This window comes from Mizuhopecten yessoensis, unplaced genomic scaffold (genome assembly GCF_002113885.1).
Source record: "Mizuhopecten yessoensis strain PY_sf001 unplaced genomic scaffold, ASM211388v2 scaffold10479, whole genome shotgun sequence".
NCBI lineage: Eukaryota > Metazoa > Mollusca > Bivalvia > Pectinida > Pectinidae > Mizuhopecten > Mizuhopecten yessoensis.
In genome coordinates this window covers 816751-833623 of record NW_018408567.1, presented here as the reverse complement: position 1 = coordinate 833623, position 16873 = coordinate 816751, and the positions used below count along the sequence as shown (strand labels likewise).

At 37.6% G+C, this 16873-nt stretch overlaps 2 protein-coding genes across 5 annotated transcripts in view; one reads left to right on the top strand and one right to left on the bottom strand.

The window, feature by feature from the left end:
- The first annotated feature begins 899 nt into the window (after positions 1-899).
- On the top strand, positions 900-4504 carry LOC110460756. The gene is made up of 2 exons (XM_021513872.1): positions 900-1361; positions 4406-4504. Exons 1-2 carry the CDS (start codon positions 918-920, stop codon positions 4475-4477), a joined length of 516 nt encoding a protein of 171 aa, XP_021369547.1. The 5' UTR covers positions 900-917; the 3' UTR covers positions 4478-4504.
- Positions 4505-10993: 6489 nt separating this feature from the next.
- Positions 10994-16873, bottom strand: part of LOC110460787 (ectoine dioxygenase-like) — a 16301-nt gene continuing 10421 nt past the window's right edge. For all 4 annotated transcript variants that reach the window (XM_021513937.1, XM_021513935.1, XM_021513936.1 and 1 more), the window contains exons 8-10: positions 14232-14367; positions 12780-12931; positions 10994-11720 (exon numbers count right to left, since the gene is read on the bottom strand). In XM_021513937.1, coding sequence (XP_021369612.1) covers positions 11562-11720; positions 12780-12931; positions 14232-14367 — 447 coding nt within the window. In that variant the 3' untranslated portion in view covers positions 10994-11561. The remainder of the gene's footprint in view (positions 11721-12779; positions 12932-14231; positions 14368-16873) is intronic.

The window sequence follows — 16873 nt, the reverse complement described above, 5'->3', positions numbered from 1 at the left end:
CTATTTATTTCATATGTTTCAGTTCCATGATATTTGTGTTGACTCTGTAGAAAGAAAGATGAATGCCTTTTCCATTAGAGTTTTGATATATAGATTTGCTCGTTGTAGGTGTAACTCGTACATGTGGCGATAACGTGGTTCTTTGCTTTCTTCGGAATCCACTAAATAAAGGTACCTATGGAGACACAGATATCTACGTGACAAGTGATGTTGACGGGGCTTCGGTAACAGTCTACGAGGCTATCAATGGCGTCAACCAAACAATATTGCTGGAACAGAAGTATAAGCGCTTTACCCTCCGACTTAATTCGTCCATATCGAGGCTTGGTTTGAATATGATAGAAAACAAGGGCATTATGCTTACATCTGTGGACAATATATACGTACTAGGGTTCAGTAACGTATACAAAACTTCTACCGACGTGTTCACGCCCCGACCAGTCCCACATCTCGGTCTCGTGTATGTTGTTCTCACAAACTGTCAAATAAATGTTGCACACTGTGAGATCGGCGTGGCGTCCGTATTAGAGCCTGCCAATATTATTGTGTATATACCCGCGCAATTTACTGGTTCCATAGAGTTTAATGGAACAACCTATCAAGCATGTGATGTCCTACAACTGACTTTACAGCCTTTGCAGACTGTTCAGTTTGCCACAAAGGCTGATTTAACGGGAATGTTGATATCTTCCGACCGCGAGATTGCCGCGTTTGCAGGTGCAGATAAAACAAGGACATTCACAGAACTAGGACGGGATCATTTATCCGCGAGTCTACCTCCTCTTATGCACTGGGGTAATCGCTACATAGTTGTCAGGGACAGCACCGCACAGCATGCTGACGTCATCAAAGTTGTGTCTTCAAAAGACGACACAAACGTTCTGCTCACGGGGTGCGGTTCCACCACGCTTTTCCTAATGCATGCTTTTCAGGATCATTTGAATCATTCGTTTACCTGTGAATTTGTAGAAATATCGGCTGAAAATAATATTCTTGTCAGTCATTTTGTGGTAAGAACGGAATGGCTAAATGCTGGCATGTATTACCCGGTGCCGTTGCAGCATTACACCAGCAAGTATGTGGTTCCCGTGGCGCCGTTCTATATGGATTGTCAGCTATCGCTTGTAGCTAGAGACGGCGAACAGAACAATATATTGGTACAGGACACGGTCATCCCAGCACAATGGACATCCATACCTTCGTCTCCCTACGTTGTTACCACAGTTACCGTGACCAATACAGAAGTTCTCAGGGTGACGGACATTTCCGGAGCGACGTTCGGAGGTCATCTGACATGCTTTAATCCTCACACAACTGCTGCCACAGTTCTGCTTCCAAAAGATATCAGTTTTACTGCTAATGTGAGTGTGCCTCGCTATACATCTCAATGGAAGCGATCATAAAGGCGTTAGTTTATTAGCTTTATAACTATTTTGATATAGAATCTATATCAGTAATTAGAATTATTCAAGGACAATTTTCTTTTCGGAGATTGTAACAAGGACATGAGCACACATTATCAAAACTAGCAACATGTCCAGCCCGTCTTGTACCGAAAAAAACCCCCAAAACGCTGAATTTAATTCTATCTACGATGACTATATCCATTTGTCCATTTGTAAATTTCATTACACACTCTCAAGAGTACATGTTATTGTATTTTCTGCAAAAAGTATATAAACACGTGTACTATGAGAGGTCTGTATGGTACTAAGCATAAAGGTATATAAACAAGTATATATAAACAGCCAGACTTATTTGTTGTAGCTGTCACAGCTAAAATAGTGTATTATTTTTGTACCTGTCCCAGACTTGTGTATTATTTGTTGTGGCTGTCACACCCAGACTTGTGTATTATTTGTTGTGGCTGTCACACCCAGACTTGTGTATTATTTGTTGTGGCTGTCACACCCAGACTTGTGTATTATTTGTTGTAGATGTCACACCCAGACTTGTGTATTATTTGTTGTAGATGTCACACCCAGACTTGTGTATTATTTGTTGTAGATGTCACACCCAGACTTGTGTATTATTTGTTGTAGATGTCACACCCAGACTTGTGTATTATTTGTTGTAGATGTCACACCCAGACTTGTGTATTATTTGTTGTAGATGTCACACCCAGACTTGTGTATTATTTGTTGTAGATGTCACACCCAGACTTGTGTATTATTTGTTGTAGATGTCACACCCAGACTTGTGTATTATTTGTTGTAGATGTCACACCCAGACTTGTGTATTATTTGTTGTAGATGTCACACCCAGACTTGTGTATTATTTGTTGTAGATGTCACACCCAGACTTGTGTATTATTTGTTGTAGATGTCACACCCAGACTTGTGTATTATTTGTTGTAGATGTCACACCCAGACTTGTGTATTATTTGTTGTAGATGTCACACCCAGACTTGTGTATTATTTGTTGTAGATGTCACACCCAGACTTGTGTATTATTTGTTGTAGATGTCACACCCAGACTTGTGTATTATTTGTTGTAGATGTCACACCCAGACTTGTGTATTATTTGTTGTAGATGTCACACCCAGACTTGTGTATTATTTGTTGTAGATGTCACACCCAGACTTGTGTATTATTTGTTGTAGATGTCACACCCAGACTTGTGTATTATTTGTTGTAGATGTCACACCCAGACTTGTGTATTATTTGTTGTAGATGTCACACCCAGACTTGTGTATTATTTGTTGTAGATGTCACACCCAGACTTGTGTATTATTTGTTGTAGATGTCACACCCAGACTTGTGTATTATTTGTTGTAGATGTCACACCCAGACTTGTGTATTATTTGTTGTAGATGTCACACCCAGACTTGTGTATTATTTGTTGTAGATGTCACACCCAGACTTGTGTATTATTTGTTGTAGATGTCACACCCAGACTTGTGTATTATTTGTTGTAGATGTCACACCCAGACTTGTGTATTATTTGTTGTAGATGTCACACCCAGACTTGTGTATTATTTGTTGTAGATGTCACACCCAGACTTGTGTATTATTTGTTGTAGATGTCACACCCAGACTTGTGTATTATTTGTTGTAGATGTCACACCCAGACTTGTGTATTATTTGTTGTAGATGTCACACCCAGACTTGTGTATTATTTGTTGTAGATGTCACACCCAGACTTGTGTATTATTTGTTGTAGATGTCACACCCAGACTTGTGTATTATTTGTTGTAGATGTCACACCCAGACTTGTGTATTATTTGTTGTAGATGTCACACCCAGACTTGTGTATTATTTGTTGTAGATGTCACACCCAGACTTGTGTATTATTTGTTGTAGATGTCACACCCAGACTTGTGTATTATTTGTTGTAGATGTCACACCCAGACTTGTGTATTATTTGTTGTAGATGTCACACCCAGACTTGTGTATTATTTGTTGTAGATGTCACACCCAGACTTGTGTATTATTTGTTGTAGATGTCACACCCAGACTTGTGTATTATTTGTTGTAGATGTCACACCCAGACTTGTGTATTATTTGTTGTAGATGTCACACCCAGACTTGTGTATTATTTGTTGTAGATGTCACACCCAGACTTGTGTATTATTTGTTGTAGATGTCACACCCAGACTTGTGTATTATTTGTTGTAGATGTCACACCCAGACTTGTGTATTATTTGTTGTAGATGTCACACCCAGACTTGTGTATTATTTGTTGTAGATGTCACACCCAGACTTGTGTATTATTTGTTGTAGCTGTCATAGTCAACCATGTATATATATTGTTTGTTGTAGCTGTCACAGCAAGACTTTTGTATTATTTGTTGTGGCTGGCACACCCAGACTTGTGGATTATTTGTTGTGGCTGTCACACCCAGACTTGTGTATTATTTGTTGGTGATGTCACACCCAGACTTGTGTATTATTTGTTGTGGCTGTCACACCCAGACTTGTGTATTATTTGTTGTAGATGTCACACCCAGACTTGTGTAGTATTTGTTGTAGATGTCACACCCAGACTTGTGTATTACTTGTTGTAGTTGTCACAGACAGACTTGTGTATTATTTGTTGTAGATGTCACACCCAGACTTGTGTATTATTTGTTGTAGCTGTCACAGCCAGTCTTGTGTAATATTTGTTGCAGATGTCACAGCCAAACTTGTGTAATATTTGTTGCAGATGTCACAGCCAAACTTGTGTATTATTTGTTGTAGCTGTTACAGTCAAGACTTGTGTATTTTTTTGTAGCTATCAAAGCCATGCTTGTGTAATATTTGTAGCAGATGTCACAGCCACCCACGTATATATTGTTTGTTGGAGCTGGCCTCAGGTTCGTGAAGTATTTGTTGTAGCGCAGTCAGTTTCACGTTTGTTTTTGTATTGTTGTAGCTTTGTAACAGCCACTATCTTGATACTCCTTGTTCTTTATTTGTTGTAGCTTGTTTTGAATCTGTTTTCTGCTGCTTTTGTTTTATCTGACGATCACGCTAACAAATCCTATCTGTTTTAGTCCGGCTATGGCATCATTCCGTCTCTAGAAAGTATTCCAGGTGAGACAGATACGAATATAAATTATCAACAATTCATGAAAATATTGAACGAGTCTAATTTATCTTTAGCATTTTAAAACTAAAATTTAAGTATGGTCCGTATTCGCATTCCATGAAAAGTGTCATTAAAGAACAATCAGGTGAAGTTACGTCACGTTTTGCAGCTCGATTATAAGGAGTTCTAAAAATATTAGTATTTGTTACATCTTTGAAATATATATACACGCAGCACATGCATTTCACTCCATTAAAGCTTCGTCAAAATAAATTCAATGTTTCAGGAATTCTGCAGTGCAAAGATAACACTAGTACACCAGAAACAACTTCGCCAGATGTTACCACAGTCACACCAAAAACTTCCTCGGATGTTATCACAACTACACGAACAACTTCCCCGGATGTTACCACAACCACACGAACAACTTCCCCGGATGTTACCACCACCACACGAACAACTCCCCATGACGTAACCAGTACCACACAAACAACTGCTCGTGATGTAACCAGTACCACACAGACAGCTGCTCGTGACGTAACCAGTACCACACAACCAACTGCTCGTGACGTAACCAGTGCCACACAGACAACTGCTCGTGACGTAATCAGTGTGTATTATTTGTTGTAGATGTCACACCCCAGTACCACACAACCAACTGCTCGTGACGTAACCAGTGCCACACAGACAACTGCTCGTGACGTAATCAGTACCATACAAACAACTGCCCGTGACGTAACCAGTACCACACAAACAACTGCCCGTGACGTAATCAGTAACATACAAAAAACTCCCCATGACGTAACCAGTACCATACAAACAACCATCCCGGATGTTACGAAAATGTGTCCCAATATATCGACATTCAGTTTATGTGTCTGTTTTACGCTGAAAGATGCTGGAGAAATGGTAACACCGGAAGTATTTTTACAGAAATATTTAGAACATATCCAAGCAACGTTAATCATACGGAGAAACGAGACTGTGAGGTGGCAAAGAATGCTTACTAGCGCAGACGACAGTCGTGTGTCCTCCCGAATCATGGGATACGTTGGTGTCATTGTTGTTTGTGTTACAGTAGGCGTGCTCGTGCTGGCTGACTTTAACAACTTGTATGAATTCATTCAAATTAGGCGCAACATTAATATTCAATCCCCCTCGCCTTAATTTTTTTTATAACGGAGCACTTAGCTCTGCATCCCAAATTGCAGTTCCAGCTTTTCAAGGTTTGTGGACGTATTTTCATTGATTGTGATATAATTGTTCAAACTATGTCTTTAGAATAAAAATAAATACAATCACGGGCGTTAGACTTTATCATCATATTAACAGAAATGTAGTTCAACATGAAGTTTAGCACCCGGTATGTAATGAATAGCAGAGAAGAACGTTTTATTCCTTGACAAAACATCACTGATATATATCAATATGAAATAAAATGTTACCAACAAGTATGTAATCTTAGTATTAATTCTGCTTCATCATTGATATACCTATGGTCACTCTGGTGAAATATTTCCGGATTCAATAGAAAAATCTCCACTGTTGTTCTTGTTACCATTGTGACATATAACGAAATGATATACGATAGTATTAGGCAGAAGAGGAAGAAGTAGCAAAACATTGATATTCCAGGTTGGCTTCCTACACCTCTCAAGTACCCCAATAGACATTTTTTAGTTCGTTGAAAGGAACTTTGAGAAGATTGTATGCATATTCATGGAAACAAACTGAGCACTTCTTCCGACCCATTTTGATTTTGATGCAGATGAGGCTGAATTAATTGAAAAAGCCTACCAAAACTGTTAACAGAGATCTTGCAAAGTCCTTAGCTTTCACATTCAGGTTTATAGACAATGTGCTGACTTTAACAAGAAATCGATTTACCATTTTGATCGTATTTCACTCCTCAACTGAAAATCAAGGACATTACAAACTTGTTCTTGGATCTTTTGTCACAACATTGATGACTTCATATTATGCCATACAATAAGCTTGACGATTTTGAATTTCCTATCCTGAACTTTCTCTTTCTTGGTATCAACATCCATGCTTCTCCATCCTACGGTGTTTTCAAATCGCATTTCATCGGTATTCAATGATAGATATCGACTACTGATGGACAAACGTACAACAGGGAGTTTCGAAAGGTGCAGGTTTGATAAAAATAAGCTATCGGCAAGTTGTATGGTCGCCATCATGCTCGCATTTTAAAATGTGCTACTTCCTTGCGTAATGTTTTTTTTTTTTGTTTTTTTTTTTGTTTTTGTTTTTTTTAATGTTTAGCACAGATACATAATGTTTATTTTTTATTTTTATATTGTTTTATTTTTTCAAGTTTTTTGTTACATCTACATCAAACAGACATTACACACAAACTCTCACTTGTAGACAGAAGCATGCGTTTCTCAATCATCATCATCATCATCATCATCATCATCATCATCATCATCATCATCATCATCATCATCATCGTCGTCATCAGCATCATCGTTGTCATCATCATCATCATCATCATCATCATCATCATCATCATCATCATCATCATCATCATCATCATCATCATCATCGTACATACACATTGACAATCATCATCATCATCATCATCATTGTACATACACATTGACAATCATCATCATCATCATCATCATCATCATCATCTTTCTTCTTCTGTACCATTGGAGGGTTTTTATCCCAATTTTGCCAGGAGCATCCTTGGGCAAAGCGGATAAATTTCTATTTTTTGTACCATTGGAGGGATTTTAAACAAATTTTGCCGTGAATATTCTTTTGCAAGGGGACTTAATTTTGTCTGGGGTATCCTATGGAAAAGGGGATTCTATTTTATATAAACGGAGGGTTTGGCCCTTCTGGGTGGAGATTGGCGAGACCAAATATGGGAATTTGACGTAAATTTAATTTTTCTTTTTACCATTAGAGGGATATTTTTTTAACCAAATTTTGTCTTGAGTATTCTTTTGTGAGGGGACTTAATTTTGTAAAAGCAGAGGGTGTGGCCCCTCAGGGTGCATTGAGACGAAGGCCAAATAGAGGAATTTGAGGTTTAAATCTTGAAATTAATTCTTCTGTACCATTGGAGGGATTTCAACCAAATTTTGCCTGAAGCATTCTTGGGCAAAGGGGACCACATTTTGTATTAATGGAGGATGTAGCCCCTCAGGGTGCAAAGGGATGGGATCCAATAGGGGAATTTGAGGTTTTCAAATTTAAAATGCTTCCTCTTCTATACCAAAAGAGGGATTTTAACCAAATGTGGCCTCGAGTATCCTTTGGCAAAGGGGAATCAATCTTGCATTAACGAAGGGTATTGACCCCCTGGGGGCAGAGGGGCGAGGTCCAATAGGGGGAACATTGTAATGAATTATTAAAATCCTTCTCCTTCAGCAAGATTTGAGGGATTTAAAAAAAAAAATCGTAGAGCATTCTTAGGACAAGAATTCCACGGAAGTGGATGTGTCGCCTGCGCAGGAAGCTGGGAGATTACGAAGAAATAGATACACTTTTCATTTCAAGAAATAATGTTAAAAGAAAGCAATTATCATAGATTATGTTTTTGGATGGCATCATTTTGTAATATAATCTGTTATTCTGGGAAGAATACTCTGAGTTTTAAAGAACTTGCTATGGATACTCATTGTCTCAATTCCAAGTTTAATTTGTATGATTTGTCGGATGGTTTCCCATAAACAAATGAATAAACTTGTGGATTTTGATGTTAAACAGCTAGTGTTGTCAATAACATTTGGAGTAAGACGACATTTCAGAGGTATACACGGTGGGTCAAGTGGTAGATCGAAGCCGTCCAGTATACAGTTTTAGTGAAGTTTCTATTTATAGTAACAGTGACCTTGACCTTTGACACGACCAGCAAGCACTTTTGGTAAGGAAGCACTGCATGAAGTTTGAGTTTGATCGGCCAAAGGAAACTCAAGTTATCTCACGAAAACAGATTTTCTATTTATAGTAACAGTGACCTTGACCTTTGACCTTCGGACCTGAAAAGCAATCCCAAGCAAGCACTTTTGGTAAGGAAGCACTGCATGAAGTTTGAGTTTGATCGGCCCAAGGAAACTCAAATTATCGCACGAAAAACCTCTGTTCGGACGACGCCGACAAGGCAATACCTATGTGTCACTAGCTTTTCGTAGGCGGCACAAAAATGGTGTTGCTGAGAGACAGTCAATATTTAGTAATAGTTGCGGTATTGTATGTTATAAGATCAAATTTTCCATGGATGATTTATTATTGATACATTGTTTGTCATTTTACATCAATCAACTAAATTTCAATCAAGTGCTTCCTCATTCCGTATTTCTAGTTCGTTTTTAGGACGTGATATTACTTGGCTTTGAGCTAGATTTATATGGTATCCTGGATGAAGCAGAACATTTCGGAGAACCTGCTCTTATTTGCCTGTTTTTTTTCAAAGGTTTCTATGTAAATCTTGCATATGTTCACATATTGCCCTAGTGTTTACGATTTTTAGCTCGAATTATGGTTTTGTTGACACATCGGTTAATTATCTCTTGGTACATATTAAAAAAAAAGAAAGTATACACCTCAAAAGAAATTGCAAGGTCGATTCAGATATCCTCCTCCTCCTCTGATAGGTCAGATAACATTCATTTTCAGATGTTTTAGGTGTGATGACAGACAATAGCATCCTCACAATACACTGATCTATAAAATAAAGTGTACGTTTGTGTAAGGGGTGTGAGCTTCCATTCCAGTTTTAAGGAAGTAAGAATGTGTTAAATACAATATATTTTATTGTTGTTGTTATATATATATATTTAAAACCTGTAAGAATCGGGCACAAAAATACAAATACTTTAACAGTTTACACAAATAGACCTTATAATAAATAAAATCTTCTCCGTTTTGCTCTTCCACCTTGTAACTCAGACACTCACTGTCCAACATTAATACAACCAAAATCTACATGTACATGTAGTACAAAATTAATCCTGCATAGCAACAAACAGTGAATTTCACCACAACAAGTAACATGATGCTCTTGTCCTCATGTTTATAGTTGTAAATCACCACAGCATTACTTTTAATTTTATGATTATCGAATGTTATCAGCACACATTGACACTGTACTGATCAAAAGTCACTATTGACACATCTACAATACATCATTTAAAGCTGACATTACTACACAGGATTTTCTCTATGTCACAATTATAACCTTTCACTCCTGTCCTTTCTGTTCCTGTATGCAGACTTCCTGATCCTGTATGCAGACCTTCTGATCCCGTATGCAGACATTCTGATCCTGTATGCAGACTTTCTGATCTTGTATGCAGACATTCTGATCCTGTATGCAGACTTTCTGATCCTGTATGAAGATTTTCTGATCCTGTATGAAGACTTTCTGATCCTGTATGCAGACTTTCCTGTATGAAGACGTTCTGATCCTGTATGTAGACTTTCTGATCCTGTATGCAGACTTTCTGATCCCGTATGCAGAGAGTTTGCCAGTACACTTGTAGTTTGCACGGTGTTTATATAAGAAATATACGTTTTGTATCATAAAAATGACAGGATATTTTGTATCTGCAAAATGACAAGTTATGACATATATTCAATTTAACAAATCATGATATCAAGCTCTGGTAATCAAGAGGAGGGGGGGAGAAATGTTTTTTGGGATAGTCTAGGACATCGTTTGTTCTGTTATTGGTCTAATTTGAATTTAAATTACCAGATGGCCTGTTAGGTTGACCTGAAAGTTGTGACAAAATTATCAATACCTTAAAGGAACACACTTTTATATTACAAATACAAGAATGCTGATGAACCTCTAAAGAGGTGAAAGTGTGTGATAGGTACTAGGTAACTCTTGTCAATTTATATATATATAAGCAACATTAGTCAAGAGAGCTACAACTGCATCATTTAAGTACAGGTATCATCATTTTATGGAGAGTCCTGAAAGTGACAATTACAAAACATTTTTATGACTAAATAAGTCCTGTTTCATGGAATTTTATGAAATAGTGTTTTGATTTAATAGCAAGATTTAATAATTCACTTGAAAATGATATTGCAACATGCCAAATTGTTTGAAAATGATATTGCAATATATGTATTATAATTGTCAGATACATATTGCAGCACATTAGTTTGACATTAGATTTGACCGCCATTTTATATTATGAATCTAATTTTTACAAGGGCGGAATGTTGTCTCATTCATTGGTCATATTGAATTTTTTTTCAATTTTGAAATCATTGATGTTGCATTAAAATAACATTGAAACATAATTGATTTTTTTTTTTAAAACCATTGATAAGCCATTGAAAGTCATTTCTTTGACAACTGAAATATGACTTAACTATAACTGCAATACCATATATGGCAGACTAAAAGTGTCGGCCTATTTTTAAAAATATACTATGCTATAGCGCCCTATCTAGCTAACATAAGCCACTCCAAAGAGCTTTACAGTACATAGATATACAATTAATACAATTAGCATATACATTAATCAATACAATTTTGAGAAATTCGCAGGAGCTGCCTTTTAAATGGTGTTTTAGTGGTTCCCTAAGCATTAATCAGCACCAGTAAATGGTACTGCAATGTATTTCAATTATTTTAAAAAATGGCACATTTTGTATTTTAATGGTATTGTATTTTTGGCGATGGTATTTCAATGGTATGGTGTTTTTTTTAGTGATGGTAAAGGCTCCATCATGATATTTTACAGAAAAAAACAATCTGATTACAATCAAATGAGTAAAATCTTAGATGTCTAATCCAAACCCCAATATGTACAGTATAATTAACATACAAAGTCGTATAGTTACTCTTCGTCAGTATGGCACGTTACAGAGAAATGAGGGAGGAACTATTAGGTGCTTGAATGTATTCGCTCCGCCCTGTGACAAGTTCTCTGATCTCACAAAGGCTACAACTATCACTGCCAGAAATAAAACCCCGTTCTCATCCACTATAAGTTTTTTTTAATTTTCTATACTTATTTCACTGTAAAATTCAAAGGATTTTTTTTAATCCTTTACGATCCTTCACTGGGCCTCTTCTTTTTTTCCGGGGGAGAGTTATCAGAGGCACTGTTGTCCACGGAAACCACAGTTTTATCATTCTTTGGATCAAGGAAGTCCTTTCCTGTCATATCTGTAAAGTTAGCACATTCCCTAATCGCTGAATTAGGAACCTGAAACACGCAAACGTGGTCATAGAAGTAATCTGTAGTCATACATAGAAATATTATATACTTGCAAAAAAACCTTCAAAGAAACCCACCTGTACATACATATTGTACACGTTCTGATTATAACTAGAACTGTCGCCAATCGACTAACAAATACCCCAACATTCTGGCTGCTTGTTGCCCCTGTAGGGGCTAAAAGATCAAGGGTCATGAAAAAGTCTAACCTCAGATGTCGTACCCGACAGACTAATGGAAAAGACAAACACTGCCACTGTGACCTTTGACCCAATGACCTCAGAATTTTGTCACAATGTAGCTTGCATCAATGCTACATATACTCCAAGGTATGTGTATACAAAATATCTACCATTTCTGTGAAAAACTAGCCATTTCAGTAGCATAATGCATTGTGGACTTTGACCTTTGACCTCATGATCTTGGAAGTTTGTCACAATGTAGCCTGCGTAATTGGCTATAATACTCTAATGTATATGTGTATACAAAATATCTACCATTTCCAAGATAATTAGCCATTTCAGTAATGTAATGTGGTACACCCACCATTTATACAAAATTGAGTCCCCTTGGCCCAAGGATGCTGATCCAGGCTAAAGTAGGATAAAATCCCTTCGGTAGAAGAAGGATTTTAAAGGTTTTACATTTGTACCTCTATTTTCCGTATTGGGCCCCGCCTTCTGTCCCCAGTGGGGCCATACCCATCGTTTACACAAAATTGAGTCTCCTTGGCCTAAGGATGCTCTAGATCAAATTTAGTCAAAATCTACTTGGCCGTTCAGGGCAAGTAGCGTTTTAAAGGAATAGTTGACGGACGGACGACGGACGACGAACGCTGTGGTATGGCATAAGCTCACCAGGGTCCTTTGGACCAGGTGAACTAACAATAGGTAGGGTGTACCTTGTGTAGAGGTGTATACTGGGGATGATTTTGAACTAGGACCCGGTATAATAAAACAAAATGTAAGCTGTACCTTGTGTAGAGGTTTATAGTGGGAATGATTTTGAACAAGGACCCGGTATAATAAAACAAAATGTAAGCTGTACCTTGTGTAGAGGTGTATACTGGGGGTGATGGTGAACAAGGACCGGGTCATTAGACGCTTTGTTGTAGGCGGTGAGGAATGCCCATCGTCTATGTGGACTGAAGTTTGGTCCACTGGTATGAAGCAGATTGCAGTGGAAAAAAAGAGCATCACCTTTAAAAGCAAAATATAGAACACATTTTGTGATATATTGTTCAATATTGCATCATATATTTAAATTTGTATAAACAATATTTTATGACATTATTCTAGAATTTCATTAAATGATAGAAAAGTGCCATGTGTTAATATATAGTGCTGCTTTAATGAATATTGTACATTATTAATGACAGAACTAGACCATACTCTCCAGTATACTTTAATGTCTATATTTTATTATCTCGTTGTTTGTACCCGGTAACCTCTATACTGTAACCTTCAGCATACATGTGAATGCACTGTAAAGCTTCTACCTCTCTATTCTAACAACTTTTATTTTACAAACATTACATCGTAGACTACAACAAGAGGCCTAGAGGCCTGTATCGCTCACCGGGATAATAAAGCAACCATGGCAAATTATTCTTATTGCAAAAAATCCCTCCAATGGTACTTAAACCTTAAAATCCCCTATTTGGCCCCTGTAACTCTGCACCCAGAAGGGCCACACCCTCTGTTTAAACAAAATTGAGTTCCCTTTGCCAAAGGATACTCCAGGCCAAATTTGGATAAAATTCTGCCACTGTTACAGAAGAATAAGAATTTTGAAGATTTAAACCTGCAACTCTCCTTTTGATCCCTGCCCCTCTGCACCCAAAGGGGCCACGCCAATTATACAAAATTGAGTTCCCTTGGCCAAAGGATGATCCAGGCCAAATTTGGATAAAATCCCTTTTTCCCTAAGGTAAGAGAAGGATTTAAAAGTTTTTTCTCTTTTTCCCTTATTGGGGCCCACTCTTCTGCCCCAAAGAGGGGCCACACCCATCAACCCATCATAAATACAAAATTGAGTTACCTTGGCCCAAGGATGCTCCAGACTAAATCAGGATAAAATCCCTTTTTCCCTTCGATAAAAGCAAGATTTTTAAGGTTTTATCTCTTATTCCCCTATTGGGGTCCACTCCTCTGCCTCCAGAGGGGCCACACCCACTGTTTATAAAAAAATTGAGAACCCTTAGCCTAAGGATGCTCCAGGCCAAATTTAGTCAAAATCTACTGGGCTGTTCAGGACAAGTAGCGTTTTAAAGGAAAAGTTGACAGACGAACGGACGCTGCGGTATGGCATATGCGGAACAGGTGAGCTAAGCACAGACATTCTGGGAGTTATGACTTTTATGTGAAGCATGTAAAAAATATACCAACACAGCCACTTTTACAGTGAGATATGTTCCTCTTAACTTTCAGCTATGTACTACAAGCTAGACATTGTCCCTAAATGAGAGAGGATTAAATATGTGGTAGCGTGTGATCTCACCAGGTTCCATCTCTACAACCTCCAGTGGACAATGTCCAGAATTCTTGATGTCTGTGACTCGGTCCATGTCAGCACCTGTTTGGCCAGCCACCATTAAATGCTCAATTCTTCCACATTTGTGTGAACCTCTCAATATCTGAAACAATTGTAACAACAATAAGTTAACTGCAAATTAATCTATCTTACATGGTTATCACTTTATTCTTTAATACAGACGAAACTCTATGGTAAAACTTACACCTCCTTACTCATTTATCTGTTAACTGTGACTAGCACTTTATATTTTGTGACTCAGTCCTGTTAACTGTGACTAGCACTTTATAACTCCTGACTCAGTCCTGTTAATTATGACTAGCACTTTATAACTTATGACTCAGTCCTGTTAACTGTGACTAGCACTTTATAACTTGTTACTCAGTCCTGTTAACTATGACTTACACGTTATAACATGTGACTCAGTCCTATTAACTATGACTAGCACTTTATAACTCCTGACTCAGTCCTGTTAACTGTGACTAGCACTTTATAACTTGTGACTCATCCTTGTTAACTACGACTAGCACTTTATAACTCCTGACTCAGTCCTGTTAATTATGACTAGCACTTTATAACTTATGACTCATCCTTGTTAACTGTGACTAGCACTTTATAACTTCTGACTCAGTCCTGTTAACTGTGACTAGCACTTTATAACTTGTGACTCATCCTTGTAAACTATGACTAGCACTTTATAACTTCTGACTCAGTCCTGTTAACTGTGACTAGCACTTTATAACTTATGACTCATCCTTGTTAACTGTGACTAGCACTTTATAACTTATGACTCAGTCCTGTTAACTGTGACTAACACTTTATAACTTCTGACTCAGTCCTGTTAACTGTGACTAGCACTTTATAACTCCTGACTCATCCTTGTTAACTGTGACCAGCACTTTATAACTCCTGACTCAGTCCTGTTAACTGTGACTAGCACTTTATAACTTGTGACTCATCCTTGTTAACTATGACTAGCACTTTATAACTTATGACTCAGTCCTGTTAACTGTGACTAGCAATTTATAACATGTGCCTCAGTCCTGTTAACTATGACTAGCACTTTATAACTTATGACTCAGTCCTGTTAACTGTGACTAGCACTTTATAACTTATGACTCAGTCCTGTTAACTGTGGCTAATTCCTTATAACTCCTGACTCATCCTTGTTAACTGTGACTTACTCTTTATAACTCTTCATTCATTCCTGTTAACTGTGCTTTACATGTTAGAACTCATGACTCAGTCCTGTTTACTGTGATTACCTCTTTATAACTCCTGACTCATTCCTGTTAACTGGGACTAACAATTACAAACTTGTGACTTAGTCCTGTTTACTATGACAAACTATTTATAACTCCTTATTCAGTCATGTTAACTGTGATTAACACATTAGAAATCTTGACTCATTCCTGTTAACTGTGCTTTACATGTTAGAACTCATGACTCAGTCCTGTTTACTGTGATTACCTCTTTATAACTCCTGACTCATTCCTGTTAACTGGGACTAACAATTACAAACTTGTGACTTAGTCCTGTTTACTATGACAAACTATTTATAACTCCTTATTCAGTCATGTTAACTGTGATTAACACATTAGAAATCTTGACTCATTCCTGTTAACTGTGCTTTACATGTTAGAACTCATGACTCAGTCCTGTTTACTGTGATTACCTCTTTATAACTCCTGACTCATTCCTGTTAACTGGGACTAACAATTACAAACTTGTGACTTAGTCCTGTTTACTATGACAAACTATTTATAACTCCTTATTCAGTCATGTTAACTGTGATTAACACATTAGAAATCTTGACTCATTCCTGTTAACTGTGCTTTACATGTTAGAACTCATGACTCTGTCTTGTTTACTGTGACTAACTCTCCTGTTTACTGTGACTAACAATTTAAAACTTGTGACTCAGTCCCTTTACTGTGACTAACACTTTATAACTTGTAACTTAATCTTGCTAACTGTTACCAACACTTTGTAACTCCTGACTCCGCCCCTCTGTCCATCCACCATCATTATCCCAATATTCAAATACTATTGGTTGTTTCAGCCATACTTACCTTGGTTGTTCCACTATCCTGCGACACTAATCAGGTTGTCAAACTTTTCAAACATCACTACTTTGGTTGTCCCACCAGGGTTTTAAGGATTAATATAATGTTCTTTCCTTATCTTAAGTGTGTGACAGAGAAATCACCAGCCCGGGGGGATTTTTTGGTTGTCTAACATGAGGCTGTGCCAAGGGTTACTCAACCAAATCATCACCTGGAGGGTTGGAGATTTCTCCGGTGCACCTTCAAGATAGAGGATGATTATTCTTCTCCCACCATTCCAACACCATTTTGATAACAGCAAATTTTCAGCATTTGTAATATGTTTTGGATCCTGACTTGCATCTCCTGCCGAGAGCTGATAGAGACATCATATCTGTTTGTTCCTTTGATGTCATACCCTAGGGGGTGAAAGAGAAATAATACCCTATGGTGTGAAAGAGAAATAATACCCTAGGGGGTGAAAGAGAAATAATACCCTAGGGGGTGAAAGAGAAATAATACCCTAGGGGGTGAAAGAGAAATAATACCCTAGGGGGTGAAAGA